Source organism: Phyllostomus discolor, chromosome 3 (assembly GCF_004126475.2).
Source record: "Phyllostomus discolor isolate MPI-MPIP mPhyDis1 chromosome 3, mPhyDis1.pri.v3, whole genome shotgun sequence".
NCBI lineage: Eukaryota > Metazoa > Chordata > Mammalia > Chiroptera > Phyllostomidae > Phyllostomus > Phyllostomus discolor.
In genome coordinates, this window is record NC_040905.2 from 9286605 (window position 1) to 9305163 (window position 18559).

Here is an 18559-nt window from a genome sequence, read left to right on the forward strand (position 1 = left end):
GCTGACTCGCTGGTCTGACTTGTTGGCTTGAGGGGGTCGGAAGAAAGTGCGAATGGTGCCAAGGTACTGAAAGGATGAAGATGAAGACTGCTGAGGAAGCCAGCTGGTGCCTGATGGCCGTGGTATAGCCGGGGCCTGTTTTTAATCATTGTGGAGCTCGTGGCACCGGAGGAAGCGGGGTGCATGCAACATCACCCCACCTTACCCAGCCCCCCTTCACTGTGCCCGGGTGGTGGTTTGCTGCTGCTGGTCTCACTCCAGACTCAGTTTTGCAGAAGGACAGAGGTGGACGCTTATACATCTTTGAATGGACTCTTGTCCCCAGCACATGGCACAATGTCTTACCCATGGCCCAGGGTGACCTCGGATGACAGAGACCCAGGATCTCCATGAGGTCTTAAGTGCCCGGCAAGCACCTCCTCACAAACACCCTGACGTGTCCTTCCGGGCGCCCTCTTCTCCCCGTGGCTGCTTTCCGCAGCCCCAGTGTGCGCACTGATCACAGAGGGCGGTGACCCTCTGTCGTGTGTCTGTCTCCCGTGGACTGTGAGCTAAACCAGGGTGAGACTAGGACTTACTCAGCTCAGTGAAACCAGGGCCAGTAACACACCTGTCACAGCTCAGACGCTCAGTGACTGGTCACTGAATGAGTGAGTTACCCACCAGGATCACCTTTATTTCTGGAAACTCTAGAGAGCCACTGTCTGATGCATTAGACACACGGGGAGCCCTGTACACTGACAGCAGTGTCAGCAACTGGGGAGTGACTCAGGTGCTGGAGGGGCATCAGTCAGTTGGAATAATCCGGTTGGAAACCACCCAGGGCTCCCTTGGGCAACAGTGGGAAAGGCTGAGGTAAAGTCAGAGAGAGCAACGGGACCTTGGAGATTATCGAGTCCATTGCATTGTTTTTCAAATGAGGAAATTGAGGTCAGAAAGAAGGAAGTGACTTTCCCAAAACCACACAACGAGACCAGAACCCAGGGCTCTTGGCCCTGGGCCCAGCACTCGCTGCACCACACTGCCCTGGAGCCCCGCCAGACGGGAACCGGGCCTGGGAACGGGCTGACCGGGTTCCGTCGCAGCAGCCCCGGCCGCCCCTCCCTTCCCAGCCCCGTCTCTCTGCCTGGCCCCGGCCCCGCCTGAGGAAATAAACCATGACCCATTCATAAGGTGGGACACTGTGCAGCCATTAACTATAATTTATTTCTAGAAGAACAGTTCACGTCCAAGGTAAAAACTCTCACTGTGTGTTGTATTAATCTTAGTAAGTATATATTAAAGTATGTAAACATGTATATACTAAAGTGTGTGTACTTTATGAAGTATATATAGTCTGTTTTCCCAGTATATATACTTAGGCTATAGACAATAAGTATGCTTTATACTATATGTACTTTAATAAGTCTATATAGTTATCAGAAGTGTGTATACTTTAACAAGTATATATACACACACACACTTAGGTGTAAATACTCCCAGGAGATATGGTATAACTCCACTTCTATGAAAAAGTGTACACACTCCCATCTTTACCTCCGTACACACCTACGCACACGAGAGCGGAGGGAAACTCGGCCAGAGGCTGCAGGCAGCCCTGACCTCCCGCCGAGGGAGACGCGAGCCCAGGGCTCACCGGAGCGGCCGGGAGGAGCTCGGGACCTGGAATGGAGCCTCCCACGCGAGCCTGGCCGGGCGATCCCGTGGGAGGACGACCAGTTTGCGTGGGGAGGTTTGGTAGGCACCTGTCGGATGTAGCGAGAACTGAGACAGGAAATCCAAGCAGTGCGGGCGAGACCCAACACAGGGTGACTTAGCAAAGCAGGCACGCTAGGCTGGGAACGCTGGAAGCAGAAACACAGACCCGTGCTAGAAAGACAGGTAAGTGTGTGTGGGATCCAAATGCCAGGGGCCGAGAGGGGAGTGGCAGTCGCTCGGAGCCGCAGAGCCTGGGCAAGGGGAGGGCACACAGCGAACAGTCTCGGGCCAGGCGATGAGTCTTCCCTGGGGAAGTGAGCCGCCCAAAGCCTGGCTGAGTGCCTGGGATTGTCTGCGGAGCCGGGAGCTGGGACCGTGGAGCCAGGAGCTGGGACCGCGGGCCCAGGAGGGCCAGGCTTACATATCTGGACGTACGGTGGATGGAGGGAGGGCACACAAGCTACCGGTGAGCAGTCTCAGTTCCCACCATTCAGCTCCAGATTAGGGGAGACACCAACACTCAAACTACCATTTCTGAGAAGCCATCAAAGTAGCATTTGTCAATGCACTCTGAAGCTGAAAGAACTCAACCCAGACCTAAGGGGTGTCAGACAGGAAATTAAGCTATTATCAGAACGAAACCTCCTGTTTTCATGTCCAAATACCTTTCCACAGAGTCGTAAGGCGACACTGGAAAATGCTGGGGCTGTTGCTCGTGAATGTCCTTTTGGGACTGCACAGCCGGGGCTGCAAGGCTAACTACGGAAATCACGTACCTGTGCTCTCCGTCTCACCACGGGAGCACAGAGAGTAGCAAACACAAGCCGGGGGAAATGGAAAGCTTTGTAACACACAGGACACAGCGACAGAAACTTTATAAACCGATAGAAACCCTCTGGCTCGAAGAATAAAGTATTGGTAAACATTGCAGAAGAACTGAATTCTAAGTGACTTTGTTTATACAGTTCATTGATTTCCAAACACCCTCAGTGGGGGGGGGGGGGGTAGCTAAGCCACAAGTGCTTTTTAAAAAACCCATGAACGGCATCTCAGCATTTAGCAGTGCTATCTTGTAGCTAGTAGCCTTTCCGTAAACACAGCTGAAGGACATCACAGCTCGTTCTAACTTAGCAGCCAGCCCTGGGCGGCCTCACACCCATCTCTCCCTGGCACGACGCAGGAGGGACTCTCCTGGTCAAGGTCACTTTCAACATATCCACCCAGAGGTTCTGCAGGGTTAGGTCCGCCCGAGGAAGCTGGAGGCCAAGGGCGGCTTATTCAGATGAGCCATCCAGCTCCGTGAGGCCAGGACCGGTGATGGGGGGGGCCCGTTGCTACTCACCAATTCCGTGTAATTTCAGGAGGAAAAAAAAGAATTGCTCAACTTTTCTTCGGAACCAACCATTACCTCATTTGTGTCCTTTATGGGATTGTTTCCTTTGTTGCTCTTTCCACATCTTACCTTTGCCGCAGTCAGTTCCCAAGAACAGCAGCGCCGAGAGGAATGTCGCTTGAAGGGCTGCCAAGGGAGCCATAGTTCTGTTTCCTGAAAAACGTAAATGGCCCCGGAGGGAAACCTCGTTGAATTTAGCACGGAGAGGGTCTCTTTGAGCCACCTGTGGTAGACAATGGCATTAAAGCCGCCCATGCTCTCTCCCCCAAGACCCTCACCCCTTGTCATTGGGACCCTGGAGCTCCCACCCAAGAGGAACTGCAAGTGTCTCCCACTCCATGGGACTTGCTTTGGCCACCGTGAGGCCAAAGTGATGGCGTGCTGGCTTGGAGCCGATGCCTAAGGAGACCGTGTGTGTGTTTTTGCTTGCTCTTTCGTGTTTCTGCCTGGGGCATGAAAAGAACATTTCTGGGCTACACCACTGGAGCCCCGAGGAGCGTGAGCCGCGAGGAAGGTGGAGCTGAGTCACCCAGCCCGGGCGCCCGGCTCCGCCACACCCCTGCCCCCAGCCAGGACCAGCTGATCACCGGCGGAGAACGCAGTCTGTTCCTGCCTCTCGGGCTGAGCGGCAAGAGATGCCTGATCCCCCAGTTTCTTCAAATCAGGCAAAGGTGCATAAAGAAAGGTGAAGCATGGAGACACATTTAAATATAAAAAACCAGACTGATTAGCAAGAGTACAGAGGCCAGTTTCAAAAGGGCTAAATCTGAATTAATGCCTTAATGACCTACGGGGGTGGGGGGACTCATCTTCCCGGTTCCTTGTCTCATTAAAATCACAGTCGGGAAGAAGGAGCACATTCTACCTACAAAGATGGTGCTTCATTGTTTGAAACAATTTCCAGTTCCCCTTGCCTTCAGAGAGGGTTTTAAACTGCAAGCCCAGGAGGACCCCTGATTCGTCAAGCCCTTTGACCACGGAAAAGTCTGAGGGCAGGAGAATGAGCCTGGATGACCTCGAGAAGGTTAATGAGTTTCTAATTCAACAATCAATGTGTTAGTCAGGAGAAGCACTGCATCTCACTGTTCTACTTCAAATTCTGGCTCATCAGAGAGAGAAACGATCAAACAACTCAAGGTCAAAACTGGCCTCTGTCTAGCCACCTGGCTCTCATCAATCTCTAGGAAGTCAGTGTACCAGGCCATCCCTTCACATTACACACACTCTCTGTTTTTTAATGGCCTGTGTAGGTCAATGGGAATGACCATGAAGACGGGAAGAGGGTAAGCCAGGCCATCACTTACTCTGCCGTGGTCCGGCCTGCCTACAGGTGAGTTGAGCCCAATTGCAACAGTTGCAGAAGTCTACAAACGACAACTTCTGTTCATAGTCTTTAAGCTCTGCTTTCTGCCCCTTGTATTTGGCCAAGAGGCCATTCACACCTCTCTAAAATCTTTCCTTACAACTTCACACTGGTTCCTATGACAACTGCACATCGCTGTGGTGGGAAGGGTGGAGGGGCACTACTTTTTAAAAAAAACGAGTTTCTGCTGGGAACCAAAGGGAAGGCAAAGGAAAAATGCCAAAGGGAAGTGTCCGGCGCTCACTGTGCAGCTTCAACACCCATCCAGTCCTGGTCTGAGTTCCCTTCATCACCTGAGGGAGGCAGGGTGCCACCACGGTGAGGAAATCTCATCGGGCAAATTTAAAAACGGGACATTCAAATGGTGACGCAGGCATGCAGCCTTATGCCCTCTTTATAAAAAGCCTATTTAAAATGTTCCTAAAGAAGGCAGTCCTGAGAGGGAAGTTCATAGCAATACAGGCCTACCAAAAAAAGATAGAAACATTTCAAACAAACGACCTAACCCTACGCCTATGAGAACTCGAGGAACAACAACAAAGACAGCCCAGAGCAAGTAGAAGGAAGGAAATAACCAAGATCAGAGCAGAATTAAATGACATAGAGACTAAAAGCACAATTCTAAGGATCAATGAATCCAGGAGCTGGTTCTTTGAAAAGATAAACAAAATCGGCAAGCCTTTAAGCAGACCCATTGAGAAAAAAAGAGAGAGGACCTAAATAAACACAATCAGAAATGAAAGACGAGAGATACAACTGATACTACAGAAATACAAAGGATTTTAAGAAGTTACTATGAAGAACTGTATGTCAAGAAATTTGAAAACCTAGGTGAAATGGACAAATTTCTAGAAAAATATAATCTTCCAAAACTCAATGAAGAAGAAGCAGAAAGCCTGAACAAACCAATAACAGTAGATGAAATTGAAGCAGTAATAAAAAAAAAAAAACTCCCGACACACAAAAACCCTGGACTAGATGGTTTCACAAGAGAATTCTACAAAGCATTGAAGGAAGAGCTAACCCCCATCCTTCACAGACTATTCCAAAAAAAATCCAAAATAATGGAAGACTTCCAAACTCTTTTTATGAAGCCAGTATCATCCTAATCCCAAAACCAGATAAAGACACAACAAAGAAAGAAAACTTCAGGCCAATATTGCTGATGAACATAGATACTAAAATCCTCAACAAAATACTGGCAAGCCTCATCCAACAATACATTAAAAAAATCATACACCATGACCAAGTGGGATTCATCCCAGGGATGCAAGGATGGTTCAATATTCACAAATCAACAAATGTAATACATCATATAAACAAAAACAAAGACAAAAATCACAGGATCATATCAATAGATTCAGAAAAAGCATTTGATAAGATACAGCACCCATTTATGATAAAAACACTCAGCAAAGTGGGAATAGAGGGAGCATTCCTCAACATAATAAAGGCCATATATGAGAGACCTACAGCCAACATCATACTCAATGGGCAAAACCTAAAATCTTTGCCACTAAGATCGGGAACAAGACAAGGTTGTCCACTTTCACCACTTCCATTCAATACAGTACTGGAGGTTCTAGCCACAGTGATCAGATAAGAAAAGAAAATAAAAGGCATCTAAATGGGAAAGGAGAAAACAAAACCGTCATTGTTTGCAGATGACATGATAGTGTACATAGAAAATCCTATAGACTCGGCCAAAAAACTGCTTGACCTAATAAATGAATTTGGCAAAACAGTGGGATACAAAGTCAATATCAAGAAATCAAAGGCATTTTTGTATACCAACAATGAAACAGCAGAAGCAGAAATCAAGAAAAAAATCCCATTTCATATAGCAACAAGAAAAATAAAGTACCTAGGAATAAACCTAATCAAGGAGGTAAAAGACTTGTACTCAGAAAACTACACAACACTGAAGAAAGAAATCAAGGAAGACACAAACAAATGGAAACATATACTGTGTTCATGGATCAGAAGAATTAACATCATCAAAATGTCCATACTACCCAAAGCAATTTACAGATTCAATGCAATACCTATTAAAGTACCAATGGCATATTTCACAGACATAGAACAAACACTTCAACAATTTATATGGAACCATAAATGACCCTGAATAGCTGCTGCAGTTTTGAGAAAGAAGAGCAAAGTAGGAGGGATCACAATACCTGATACCAAATTGTATTACAAGGCCACTGTAATCAAAACAGGACCATTGTTCCATGGACCAATGGAACAGAACAGGGAGCCCAGAAATAAATCCAAGTCTCTACAGTCAATTAATATTCAACAAATGGGGCAGCAACATAAAATGGAGTAAAAATAGCCTCTTCAACAAATGGTGTTGGGAGAGCTGGACAACTACATGCAAAAAAATGAAACTTGAGCACCAACTTACACCATACACAAAAATAAATTCTAGGTGGATAAAAGATTTAAATATAAGTCATGACACCATTAAAGTCCTAGAGGAGAACATAGGCAGGAAAATCTCAATTATTTCATGCAGCAATGTTTTCACTGATATGTCCCCTAGAACAAGGGACATAAAGGAAAGAATAAACAAATGGGATCTCATCAAAATAAAAAGCTTCTGCACAGCTAAAAAGAAAAAAAACAGTATTAAATTAAAAGAAGAACCAACTATGGGAAAACATATTTGCCAATGATACCTCAGACAAGGGTTTTAATCTCCAAAATATATAAAGGACTCACACAATTCCACTCTAAGAAGACAAGGAACCCAATTAAAAAATGGACAAAGGACTTGAACAGACACTCCTCCAAGGAGGACATACAGAGGATCCAGAGACACATGAAACGATGTTCAATATCGCTAGCTATCAGAGAGATGCAAATTAGAACCACAGTGAGCTACCACTTCACACCAGACAGAATGGCCATCATAAACAAAGCAACAAACAACAAGTGTTGGAGAGGTTGTGGAGAAAAGGGGACCCTAGTGCACTGTTGGTGGGATTGCAGACTGGTACAGTGACTATGGAAAACAGTATGGAACTTTCTTAGAAAACTAAAAATGGAACTGCCTTTTGACCCAGCAATTCCACCACTGGGATTATATCCAAAGAACCCTGAAACACCGATCCAAAAGAACCTATGCACCCCAATGTTCATAGCAGCACAATTTACAACAGCCAAGTGCTGGAAGCAACCTAGATGCCCATCAGTAAATGAGTGGATCAAAAAACTATGGTACATTTACACAATGGAATTCTATGCAGCAGAAAGAAAGAAGGAGCTCCTACCCTTTGCAACAGCATGGGTGGAGCTGGAGAGCATTATGCTAAGCGAAATAATCCAGGCCGTGAAAGACAAATACCATATGATCTCACCTTTAACAGGAACCTAAACAACAAAACAAAGAAACAAGCAAAGTATATCAAAGACACTGAGATAGAGAACAGGCTGACAGTGACCAGAGGGGAGAGGGGAGGGAATTCCAGGGAAAACGGGAAGGGTATACAGGAACAAATTTAAAGGACACATGGACAAAAACTAGGGGGGGTGGAAATGGGAGGGAGGTGGGGAGGGCTGGCGGGGGGGTGGGCTGGGATGGGAGTAAAAGGCAGAAAACTGTACTTGAACAACAACTAAATTTTTTTAAAGTCCTAAAAGTTTGGACTTGCAGCAAATCAAATGTTTTCCATGGTAGAACATGTAAAGCTGAACGTGAGGAGCCACCGACCCGCCCAGGGTAACCAGAAATCAAGGAAGGAAGGTTGTCACGCAGCACCGCTGCGGAGTACTAAGTACCACGGAGGGCACGCTCCCACGGTCTGGGAGTCGCAGGAGAGTCTTTGGGAGCCACCAGGACAGTCCTTCCAGAGTCCTGCCCTTCCCCACCCTCTCTCAGGCGCGTCGGCTGGGAGTCCAAGGTTAGCTCCAGCAGCCATTTGGATTTACTGCTTGTATTTCCTTCGGTTTGACACACTCTGTTTCACACACGCTGGGCAGGCAGCAACCGGGACACGATGGTCCGTGCCTGCACCCCAGCAAAGTGGGAGTTGTTTCCCACGGCGTGCCTCACAGAAGGACTGCCAAGTCCAGCTATTGTCTGGAAACCTTCTGGGGAAATTGATAAAGTTCACCCAAAACTTGCAGAACGAGCTTCAGCAGCTGGAACACCCCAGGGACAGGCACGGAGCCCCTTGGGAAACGCCGGGGAGGGGCAGGTTCCCCGACAGCACAGAGGCTCTCTTTGGAGGTGAAAGCACAGAGCCCGGCTGCTTGTAAGCCCCACGCAACTGACTGCACGACCCACGTGGTCCCTGCTCCACACCTCACACATAAACCCCCTCGAGTTCTGGACTCCGAGCGCCAGCTGCTCCGGGATGGGCCCTGACTCACACAGTGCAAAGCCTGGAGGTGAGCGAGCAACCTGTGCAAAGATCCTGGGGTAGGAGAGTGCTTGGTGGGGTTGAGGAGGAAAAGGCCAGGGCTGGTGTGAGCAAGGAGGTGAGGGACAGGCGGTGAAAGGCAGGGGCACACAGAGAGGGGGAGCAAACAGGAGGCACGGTTCTGGACATGTGGCTTCTACTTGGGAAAGGGGGCAGCCACACGGAACTTTGAGCAGAGGGACAACATGGTTTAACGTACAGGGAACAGGGAGGACCCAGGAATGAGGAGAGACTGCAGGGGTGACAGCGGTGGCGGCGCGGGCAGTTAGGGGGTCACAGCAGTCGCCTGGGGAGAAGGACGCTGGCTCAGACCAGGGTGGTGGCAGTAGCGGGGGACCCCCAGAGGGACTGAAAGACAGCATGGGCAGGGCGGGGAGTGGTGGCAAAGCAAAACATGGTGAACAGCTCTAAATGTCGTCTGAGCCCACAGGACTGGAATTGCGTTCAATAGAGAAGCGGAAGGACAGAGGAAGTGGGCTGTAGCGGGGCTCCATTTGCCTCGTGTTAAAACTGAGATGAAAATATTGAGGAACAAGCCAGATACATGATAGGGAGTTCATGGGAGGGGTCCTGGCCGGGGCATGAATTCAGCTGCCTGCTTAGCACCAAGACAAGGAGGACAGACAGAAAAGAGGGAGCCCAGCACAGAGCCCTGAGGCACCCCATACCCCGCTCTACCCCTCCTCAGGCAGAGGGAAGCCAAAATCCAGAATTAGGCCTGGCTTTCCTGCACCACCGGAAGGGCGAGGGCTGCGTGCTGGGGTGGCTGGAGGGCTGGCTCCTCCAGGCGTCGGCGGTGCCTGCTCCCCACCTGCCCTGAGTATGCCCAGCGGGTCTCCAAAGCCCAGCGTCTGACATGGAAAGGCCCCCCAACCCTCTCGCTCCTTCCACAGGGGTTCTTCTCTCCCTGCAGCCATCCGTGAGCAGCGCTGCCACTTCCGATTTCCAGTGGGGGACGAAAGTCAGGGAAGCACACAATGGCAGAATTCAGAAAGGGAGAAACCCTTTCCTGCCCCATCCGCACTCCTTGGTCCTTTCCCCAAATCTGTTCTTGTTTCATTCTATCCTTCAGATCTCCATCATCCGCAACTGGACTGTGAGTGGCTTGGATCTCGTCCCCCACGGTGTGTCACAGGCCCAGAACATATTTTGCTACCCAGGAAAATCCTGGCAAATGAATATGAAGTTGTATCAATTTTCTCACGTTCTCTCTTTGCTTTCAACTTTAATGAAAATAGATTCTTTTTCAGGCCCCTCTGCTTTTCCTGTGACCAACTATTGCCTAATTCATAGTCTTTGGTTGACACCCCCTCTCTAGGGGGAAACAGGGAGGGGAGAAAAGAAAAACCACGCACCCATTTTGTAGAAAGAACTCCTCATTCAAATCTTGTCTCTTTGCAGCATGAAGAGGCCTTTGACTATGAGTGTAAACACTCCACACGTGATAAAACACTACTTTCAAAGAGGGTGTCAGTCTGCCCTCCTTACCGGCACTTCTTGTTCTGTCTTGACTGAAATCTATATTCCTGGGAAGTTACCCCACCGCACATAATCCCTGGGAGAAGCAGTATGACCAATCATTTGCTTCCTGAGAACGTGGGTGTGTTGCTGAACTCTCCCAACTGGCTGCGTGCCTGAGAATGGCGTAGGCAAACAGCCTTTGAAAGAAGGAAGCTGCTTAGGCAGGATGAGATGCTGGAATGTGCTGGAATGTGCTGGGGGAGGGGGAGGCTGCAGCGACTACATGTGTGGTCTGCTGGAGCGCAGTGTGAGAGCCAGAGCAACGAAAACAGAGGTTGCTGCCCTGGTTACGAATTTTAAATGTTTAGTGCTGTAACTGGACCGACAACAAACAGAACAACAGTTTTAATAGTCGGGGCAAAGGGTTACCACTCCCGCCACTTAAGGGGCCCTCAGAAACCAATAAGAAAAGCACAAGCAACCCTGTAGAAACGCTTGCCGGTAACATGGATGTGTAATTCATAAACAAGAAGGAAATACTAAGAAGCAAAAGAGAAGAACTAAAACCTGGATGCTCTCACTGATAATTAAATAATGCAAGTTAAGACAGTAATTGTGTAGGTCCCCCCGTGTGTCTGTGTGGTGTCCCATTGCAGAGCTTAAAAAGGTCCTAAAATCCAGTGTTGGCACGAGTTTGAAGAAGGAGGCCTTGTTACTCACTGATGGCCAAAAAGTACAAACTTAAAATCACTGTCGATTCGGCACTATTAACATTTCAGTATTTATCACCTCTGATTCAGAAACATTATTTCTGGAATTTTGTCCTACAGGTCGTGTGTGTGTGTGGTGTTCATGTATATATACAAAATATATATTTTTAAGGAGGGGGGTCATCATAATGTTTATGTTGAGAAAAAAGCAAAAAAGACCTAAGTGTCTATCCAAAAAAAAACCTAGACAATATAATTACGTTGCATTTTTACAAAGGAGTACTATGCAACTGTTCAAAAGAATGAAATCATACACGAACTCACATGGAGGAGTCCAAAACATAGTGAATGGAAAAGCAAGTTTCAGAATAGTGTGCGCAGAAACCCGCCCACACTAGGAGAGAAGAAGGAAGGGAGAGAAGCGTGGGGACGCTGCTGTTCTCTGGAGAGCATCCTCCGTGGGAACCTCCTGCAGGAGCCCCACGGACTCAGCTCCCAGGCCGCACGCCCGGGCTGTCCGCACTTCCACGTCCAGGCCCACAGTCGCACCAGATGCTCCCAGTCAGGCCAAGCCTTTTCTGCCCAGCACGGGACTCCTCTCACCCATGACCTCTAGATCAAGGATTTCAGATCTAAGATCAGAACTTGGAGTTACATTCAGTGCTCTCACTAACCCTCTTTCCTTTAAAAAAAGAGGAAAGAAAGAAAAGAAAAGGGATGAAGAAAGAACACAATCATAATTCTTTAGCATATAATATTAAAAGAAAGCAATTTCAATTGCTGTCGATCACAATTATCCTCATAGGGGATTATTCTGTGACTACCAGAATGATTTCAAATATCCATGAACGACTATAAACTCAAAGAGTGGACAACAGACCAATGGCACTGACATCTCCCATGAGCCCGTGAGAAATGGGAAACATCAGGTCACATCGTAGGCCTGCTGGATAAGCATCTGCATTTAAACAAACTCCCCAAAGTGATCCACACGCACACTGAAGTTCGAGAAACACTGCTACCTATATTCAGTATTTATGACAAAAGTTTGTCTCCTAGGATACTATAGACCTACGATATCATGAAAAGTACGTGCTCCTTCCTTCTAGGGTAATCACCACAGCTGGCACAGATCGGACGCTAACTCTCTGTCAGGCACTTTGCTGCATGATTTACATGCATTTATTCTCACAACAGCACGGCTAAGGAGATTCTATTATTATCTCCAGACACAGACGAGGAAATGAAGGCTAACAAAGGTTAAAAGGAAATTTGGCAGAAGTTGGCATAGTTAACGCGGAACTTGAAACCAGGAAAGCCCCTCCCCCAAGGGCAGCGCCTGTCTCCACGGCACTCCACTTCCTGCGTGCTTGGAGCTCACACTGGAATGCGCGCTGGGGATAGAAAGGTTACTAACGATCATACACTCAAGGAAATCTTCGGAAAAGTTTCAACAGGATTTTATTAGACTTGGCAAGCTATTTATAAAATTGGCACAAAAGGGAAATAGCACAAGGATCATTCCTAAAATTTTTTGAAAGTACGAATACATGCTAATAGATACAAAAATACTATAAAGCTATAGCATTTAACATAGGAAGGTGCTGGCATAAAAAGAGACAAAAAAGCTCAGTGAAATAGAATAAAGTTCTAAAACAGGCCCTTATATAAGTAGAAATTTATTTTACTATGAAAACAGGATTCCAAGTGAGTGGGAAAAAAAGATGGATGATTAAATAAATTGCTGTCAGGTTAACTCTAGAAAAAAAATGATAATCCTTGTTTTTCACCTTACACGAAAGTATGATATTTTAATGAACCAAATGTAAAAAACAAAATTCTTTATTAGGATACAAGGTAATTTTTAAATGATATTCAAGTAAAAAAAAAGACCTTTCTAAACTAAACAAAGAAAGCACAGAAATCATGAGATTGCAGAGTGGACAACACACACATTTAAAATTTCTGTGCAGCAAAAGATAGTTGAACATAAATGTATAATGAATAGGTGAGCAAAATGTAGCATATTACACACAAAGAAGAAAGTTCTGATACGTGGATAAGCCTTCAGGACATTTTGCTAAGTGAAACAAACCAGTCACAGAGAAGACTGATATGTATATGGGGTACCTAGGAGTAGCCAGGTTCACACAGTCAGGAAATAGAATGGTGGCTGTGTGGGGGTGGGGGGTGCCAGGGGGAGGGGATGGGGAGTCACTGTCTGATGGGCACAGAGACTCAGTTTTGCAAGGTGAAAAGAATTCTGGGAAAGGATGGTGGTGATGGCTGCACAGCGATAGGAATGCCTCCTTCGGTTTCACTGATTTACCATTTTTGAAATGCTACATTGAAAAAAAATAACAGCTGATATCAGGAAGGACCAGGAAGACAGATTCTCCTGCACCAAGTGTGAATTAGGACCTGCTCTGGGGGCAGTGGTGCAATTGGAAGGGTTGTTATCTATTAAGCTGAAAAACAAACAGACCCTTTGATGCAAGAATATCTCAGGAGTCTCGTCTTCAGAAATCCTCAGGCACGAAGGGGAACGCACAGTCTTCCCTGGGGTCCTGTCGCTAAGGCAGGATAACTGTAAATGACCCACGTGCCCATGAATAAGGGAAAGGACGGGTCCAGTGCATTTCTGTTTTAGAAGGAAATGTAGCCAGTACCACAAAGAGGTCCTTACAGACCAGGAAAACCTCTCAGGCTTGGGAAAAATGACCACGTAAGCTGCACACTGCATAGCAGGATTGCATTTACATATATTACAACGCATGCATCTATACCTATTATGCAAATGTGTGAAAAAGAAAAAAGTCTGGGAAAGGTTTCACCGAACTCAGCCGTCCCTCTTCAGCTTGCAAAGAAGGATGATGGCCCTCACGCAACTCATCCCACGTGCTTTTCTGTTGCTTGAGAGTGTGGGCAGTTATGATTTGTACGATTTCAAAAATATGAAAATAAGACAGAGGCCTGGGAGGGAGCAAATGCTGACCGCTAGCAGAACTCAAGTGAGAGAGGAAGGAAGCTGTGAGGCCGAGGACACCGCTGCGGGAAGGAAACTCCGGCTTAAGCCACTGCTTAAAGGCATGGCGTTTCTCACAAGGTTCTATTTGTTTATATTTCCCATTTCACCTATTTCTTTTTGCAATCAAGGAGGACCTCCCCACCCCCACCACCGTCCCCCACCAGGAAGGAGGGCCAGGGCCCCCGGTATGCTAAAGGAGCCAGACTACATACACTCAAGGAGATTTCCTTCCCTCCGTCCCGGCTATGCCCCAGCCCGGTTCCCGCAAGGAAAGCTCGCTCCTTCTCGTCGGGTCCCACGGCCGCTCAGCCCCTTTTCAAACCTATAATGCATCGTTTTCCTGCTTTGGTTCCTTTTCAAGACAGGAGGGTCCTGAGAGCATCACAGACTCTAGAACACCTCCGCGCACCCCAGTAGGTGTTCCTGCTCTCTTGGATTAAACAGAGGAGACCCGGGGTGTAAGGAAGTGTTCTGAGACCCCTTCGCTGGGACCAAGGGAGGCAGAGCTGGGACCCAGACGAAAGTCACAGGGAGGCCAGCACAGCTCTGTGCAGCAATGACACGACAGGTGGTGGGCTCCCTGCAGGTGCCTTCTGACAGCGCCAGATGCTGGCTAGCTGCCAGGGGAGACACCAACAGAGCGCACCCTGGGGGGTCCGGAATGGGCAGCCTGAGGTTGGGGTCCCGTGCGTTGAAAGTTCCAGAAATGATTTGGAGGCACTGCTACATTTGCGAGCCCCTGGCTACTAACACCATTTGAAACCCTTCAGCCTCAAGGGTGTCTCGGCCCATTGAAACGCAATCCAGGAGAGAGACAAAGCTGAACAGCAATGAGACACCGACCCCAGGGCCATTCCAAATGGTCCTCAATTTGAGGCACAGCCCAGTGGTGATAGGCAAGCTCCAGAGTCAGACCTGGACCCGGCCACCTGCTAGCTGCGTGAGCCCACACAAGTTACTTCAGCTCTCTCCACTTCCTCGTGGATACAGTGAGCACGACAAAACTAGCACCTACCTCGCAGGTGAAGACTGGGTGAGTAAGCATATGCAAAACACTTCCCATAGTCGCCGGCCTGCAGTAAGTATGAACCATTACCATTTTGCAGACGAGGAAACTGAGGCTAAGGCGATGCATAACTTGACCCAAGTCCCAAAGTCAGTTTTAGGCTTGGGAGCAAGACCCAAAGCGTCTTTCCCCGTGGCCCCTTAAGGACACCCCATTCGGTTCCTTCCTGCCCCGTGCTTATGTCGCCCCCTACCTTTACTCCTGCTTGAGCTGGAGAATAAGCCTGCCCGCAGAGGGTCTTCAAGCTTGACGCTTATCCACCAGCCTTTTTCCGTGGCCCCGCGCCTTTCTCCCTGCAGGCAGGACGGGAGGAGGGGCGGAGGGGCGGGTGGATGAAGGACTCTCAGGAAATGAATCTCTGAGTCAGGAGCAAAAGAAAAACCCTGGACTCAGAGATTCCAGGGCCGCCGCAGCCAGCTGTACGGCCCTGGACGAGTCACTGAACCCCTCCACCGCAGGATGGTCTAGAAAACCGGGGAAAGGGCGCTTACAAACGCAAGGCTCCTGCCGCCCAACCCGCCAACTGTGTGCTGCCCCCCGCGCTCGAGGCAGAAAAGGGAACGAGGCGGCGCGCGTCCCAGACGCCAGCTCCCCCGGGAAGCGCGCGCTCCACCTGCGCCGAGCGCTTCCCACCGCCAGGTGTAAACAGAGACCCAGGGCGGCGGCATCGGGACTCGGAGCAGAGCGGCTGTCCCCGGGAGTCGCTGGTGGGTGGGGGGACGTCTGGGGAAGGCGACCCCGGCGGTGGGTCGGGTGGGAGGCATAAGCGGATCAAGGGAAGTTTGGAAACGTTCCCACCGCTGGTGGGAGCGGGAGTGGGACCGGGAACGGAAACGCTGGGCAGGACGCCTGGAGGCCGGGCGGCGTGCGCTCTGGAAAAAGTCAGTCCTTCGGTGCGACGCGCCAGGTGGGCAAGCCGGCGGCGCGGACCCTCCAATCCCCGTCTCCCCGCAGATCGAAGCGAACGCGGGGCAGGTGCGGCGAGGCTGTCCGGGTCGCCCCCTGGCCGCGTCCGGTCCGCGGTCGGGAGAGCCCCCGAGGGCGGCGAGGCCGGTACTCACCCCGCGGGCCAGGGCTCCGGGAGCCGGACGCGTCCTCCGCGGCGCGGGTTTCGGGCGGTGGGTGCGGACACCGGGGAGGCTGCCGGGCGCCCGGGCTATGAATCAGCCGCGGGACGGGGGCCGAGGGGCGGGAGTTACGGGAAAGCCGCGGGGGAGGGCGGAGGGCCGAAGACTTTTGCAATTTCCCGTCTAGCTGCGCACTCTTGGCACCTCTGGGACCCGCAGGAATTCGCCTCCTGATTCCCGGGGGAAGGGGTCGGGTCCCCGCGGGAGGACGAGGTGGGGCCCCGGACTGGTGGGCCGGGCGGGGGCCGGTGGAGAAGGAAGTGGGAGAGGCCTGGAGAGGAAAGGTGGGGACTGCAACCCTTGAGCCCACGCGGGACGAGGGGCGCAGGGGGCGGCGACAGGCCTGCGAGGGTCGGGGGAGCCCGCAGGGCCACCTGTTATCCCCACCTGGGCAGGACCCGTGGGCTTCGTGTGGTGTTCAGAGAAGCGATAACGTGGGAAGGGATTTCTAGGCTCCGGGTCCTGGTCGCATCTAGAAGTCCCCGCCAGCCTGCGTTTCACCGAGTTGTGGGTGCCGCTTCGTGGCTCACTTTTCCTCCAACGAGTGCCAGCGATCTCTGAGATACACGTTTCAAATCCAGCACCTTTCAAATACAGATCTGCCCTCTCTTTATGGTTGTGGGACGGACTGTCGAGAGCCACGTCGGCTTTGCAGCCGGTGTGGACCTCTGAACACCGGCGCGTCCTCAGCAGCGTTGGGCAGCGTGGGCGCGGGGGTCTCCGAGAGCGTGGCCCTGCTCCTGGTCGGCTAAGCCTGTTCTGCTTGGGGCTCGGGGACCCTGGAAAGTACCACAAATGGCAGGGACAGTGGTGGGCAGGGCGGGGCGCAAGAGTGATGGAGCAGGACGGCCTGCGAATCAGTCTTGCATCGGAAAGACGTCTCGAATTGACTGGCTGGCTCCAATGAATGTCAGAATTACCCCAAATGTTACTTTTATGTTTGACGAGACGTTCTGTTCCTCCCTAAGGTCATCGCAGGCCAAGACTTGTTTTGATGCCTGAACACACACTTAGTAATACCTGATGGTGCCACGAAGACTATCGTGTGTGGTAAATATTTGATGATAATGAAGAAAAAGTACCTATGTCTAAATAAATGGGTGCTCCTTGGCCACACCTCCCATTACTTCAAGAGTCTGAAAGGGTCCATTAGTTTCGCCATCCGCATGGCTGTGGACACCGGCACGCCTGGTCCCCACCGGCCAGGAAGGCTTTCTGAGTCTGTCTTTCACTGAGGGGGAAAAAAAAAGTGGCTTTCTTCTTGATGGAGCTCCGAGGGGTGTCTCCGAGAGCAGGTGAGATGCCAAAGAAAAACACTGAGTGTGAACAGTTTCTACAAGGTGAATCTTAACTTACTTTGGTCTCCTGTTACGACTGAAGGAAACTAAGGTGCAGAGAAAAAATGCAGTGCTCTTGGTGGGAAGCCTCAGGGGTTCCCCTGGGGAAAGGAGAACTGGCCTCCGGCCCCTGGGGCAGGCCGCCGCAGGCAGGTAAGTGCAGCTTTAGTAAGCGGGGGGACTCACAGGTGAGAGGGGTCTGGCGGCCAGGGGCAGGTGCATTGCTGCACCTTCCCGCCAAAAGCTAGAGAGCTTATATGGAGGCCCCGTGGGCTCAGGGAAGTGCCTCATCCTGTCGGTCTCAGGAACACAGTGCCTCTCCAGATAGCGTCCTTGGTGGGTGTCTCCTAAGGAAAGGGGAAGGGGTGAAGGGCCTCTGATTGCCTAGGTCCGGGCCTGGGGTCAAGGGGGAGTCCTGTCCTCTCACCGACCTCTTGCAGCAGGTGTCCACATCAAATTCAATGACCGTGTGCACCACCATTCTCATCGCCGTTTATCCCTTTTTGCAGAGTCTAGTTGCTGTCGTACTGGTAAATCTGTGATCAGACCCTTAGGATTGAACAGTGTCCTCCCAAAATTCATGTCCACCCGGGACCTCAGCGTGTGAGCCTACGTGAGAAGATCGTTTCTGCAGATTTAATCAAGTCAAGAGAGGTCGCACTGGATGAGTCCGAGGACTGCTGTCCTCCTAGGAGGAGGGCGGTGTGGGCACAGACACTCCAGAGGAATGCCGAGAAGACGCTCATGTGACCACCGCGGCAGAGATTGGTGTCACTCTGCCTCACGCCAGGAACGCCGAGGACGGCTGGCCATCCGCTGAAGTTTGGGGAAAGGTAGCAACACCCCCGCCCCCAGCCCTTAGGAAGGATCTCACCTGCCTGCTTCACCTTGATGTCAGACGGTAGGACTCGAGAACTGTGAGAAATCCAGTTCCTGTAATTTTTAAGCC

The 18559-nt window shown here is 50.1% G+C and overlaps 1 protein-coding gene and 1 long non-coding RNA gene across 3 annotated transcripts in view; one reads left to right on the forward strand and one right to left on the reverse strand.

Moving 5' to 3' along the window:
- The window catches only part of OSMR (oncostatin M receptor), a 42378-nt gene extending 25687 nt beyond the window's left edge, over positions 1 to 16691 (reverse strand). The window contains exons 1-2 of one of the 2 annotated variants that reach the window (XM_036020196.1): positions 16208 to 16691; positions 3161 to 3244 (exon numbers count right to left, since the gene is read on the reverse strand). In XM_036020196.1, the coding sequence (XP_035876089.1) occupies positions 3161 to 3233 (73 nt within the window). In that variant the 5' untranslated portion in view covers positions 3234 to 3244; positions 16208 to 16691. The remainder of the gene's footprint in view (positions 1 to 3160; positions 3245 to 16207) is intronic. The other variant, XM_036020195.1, reaches the window with a different exon arrangement.
- LOC118499412 lies at positions 3193 to 4631 on the forward strand. Its single transcript, XR_004901889.1, has 2 exons — positions 3193 to 3253; positions 4342 to 4631. It is a non-coding gene; the product is annotated as an uncharacterized LOC118499412 (long non-coding RNA).
- Positions 16692 to 18559: the final 1868 nt, after the last annotated feature.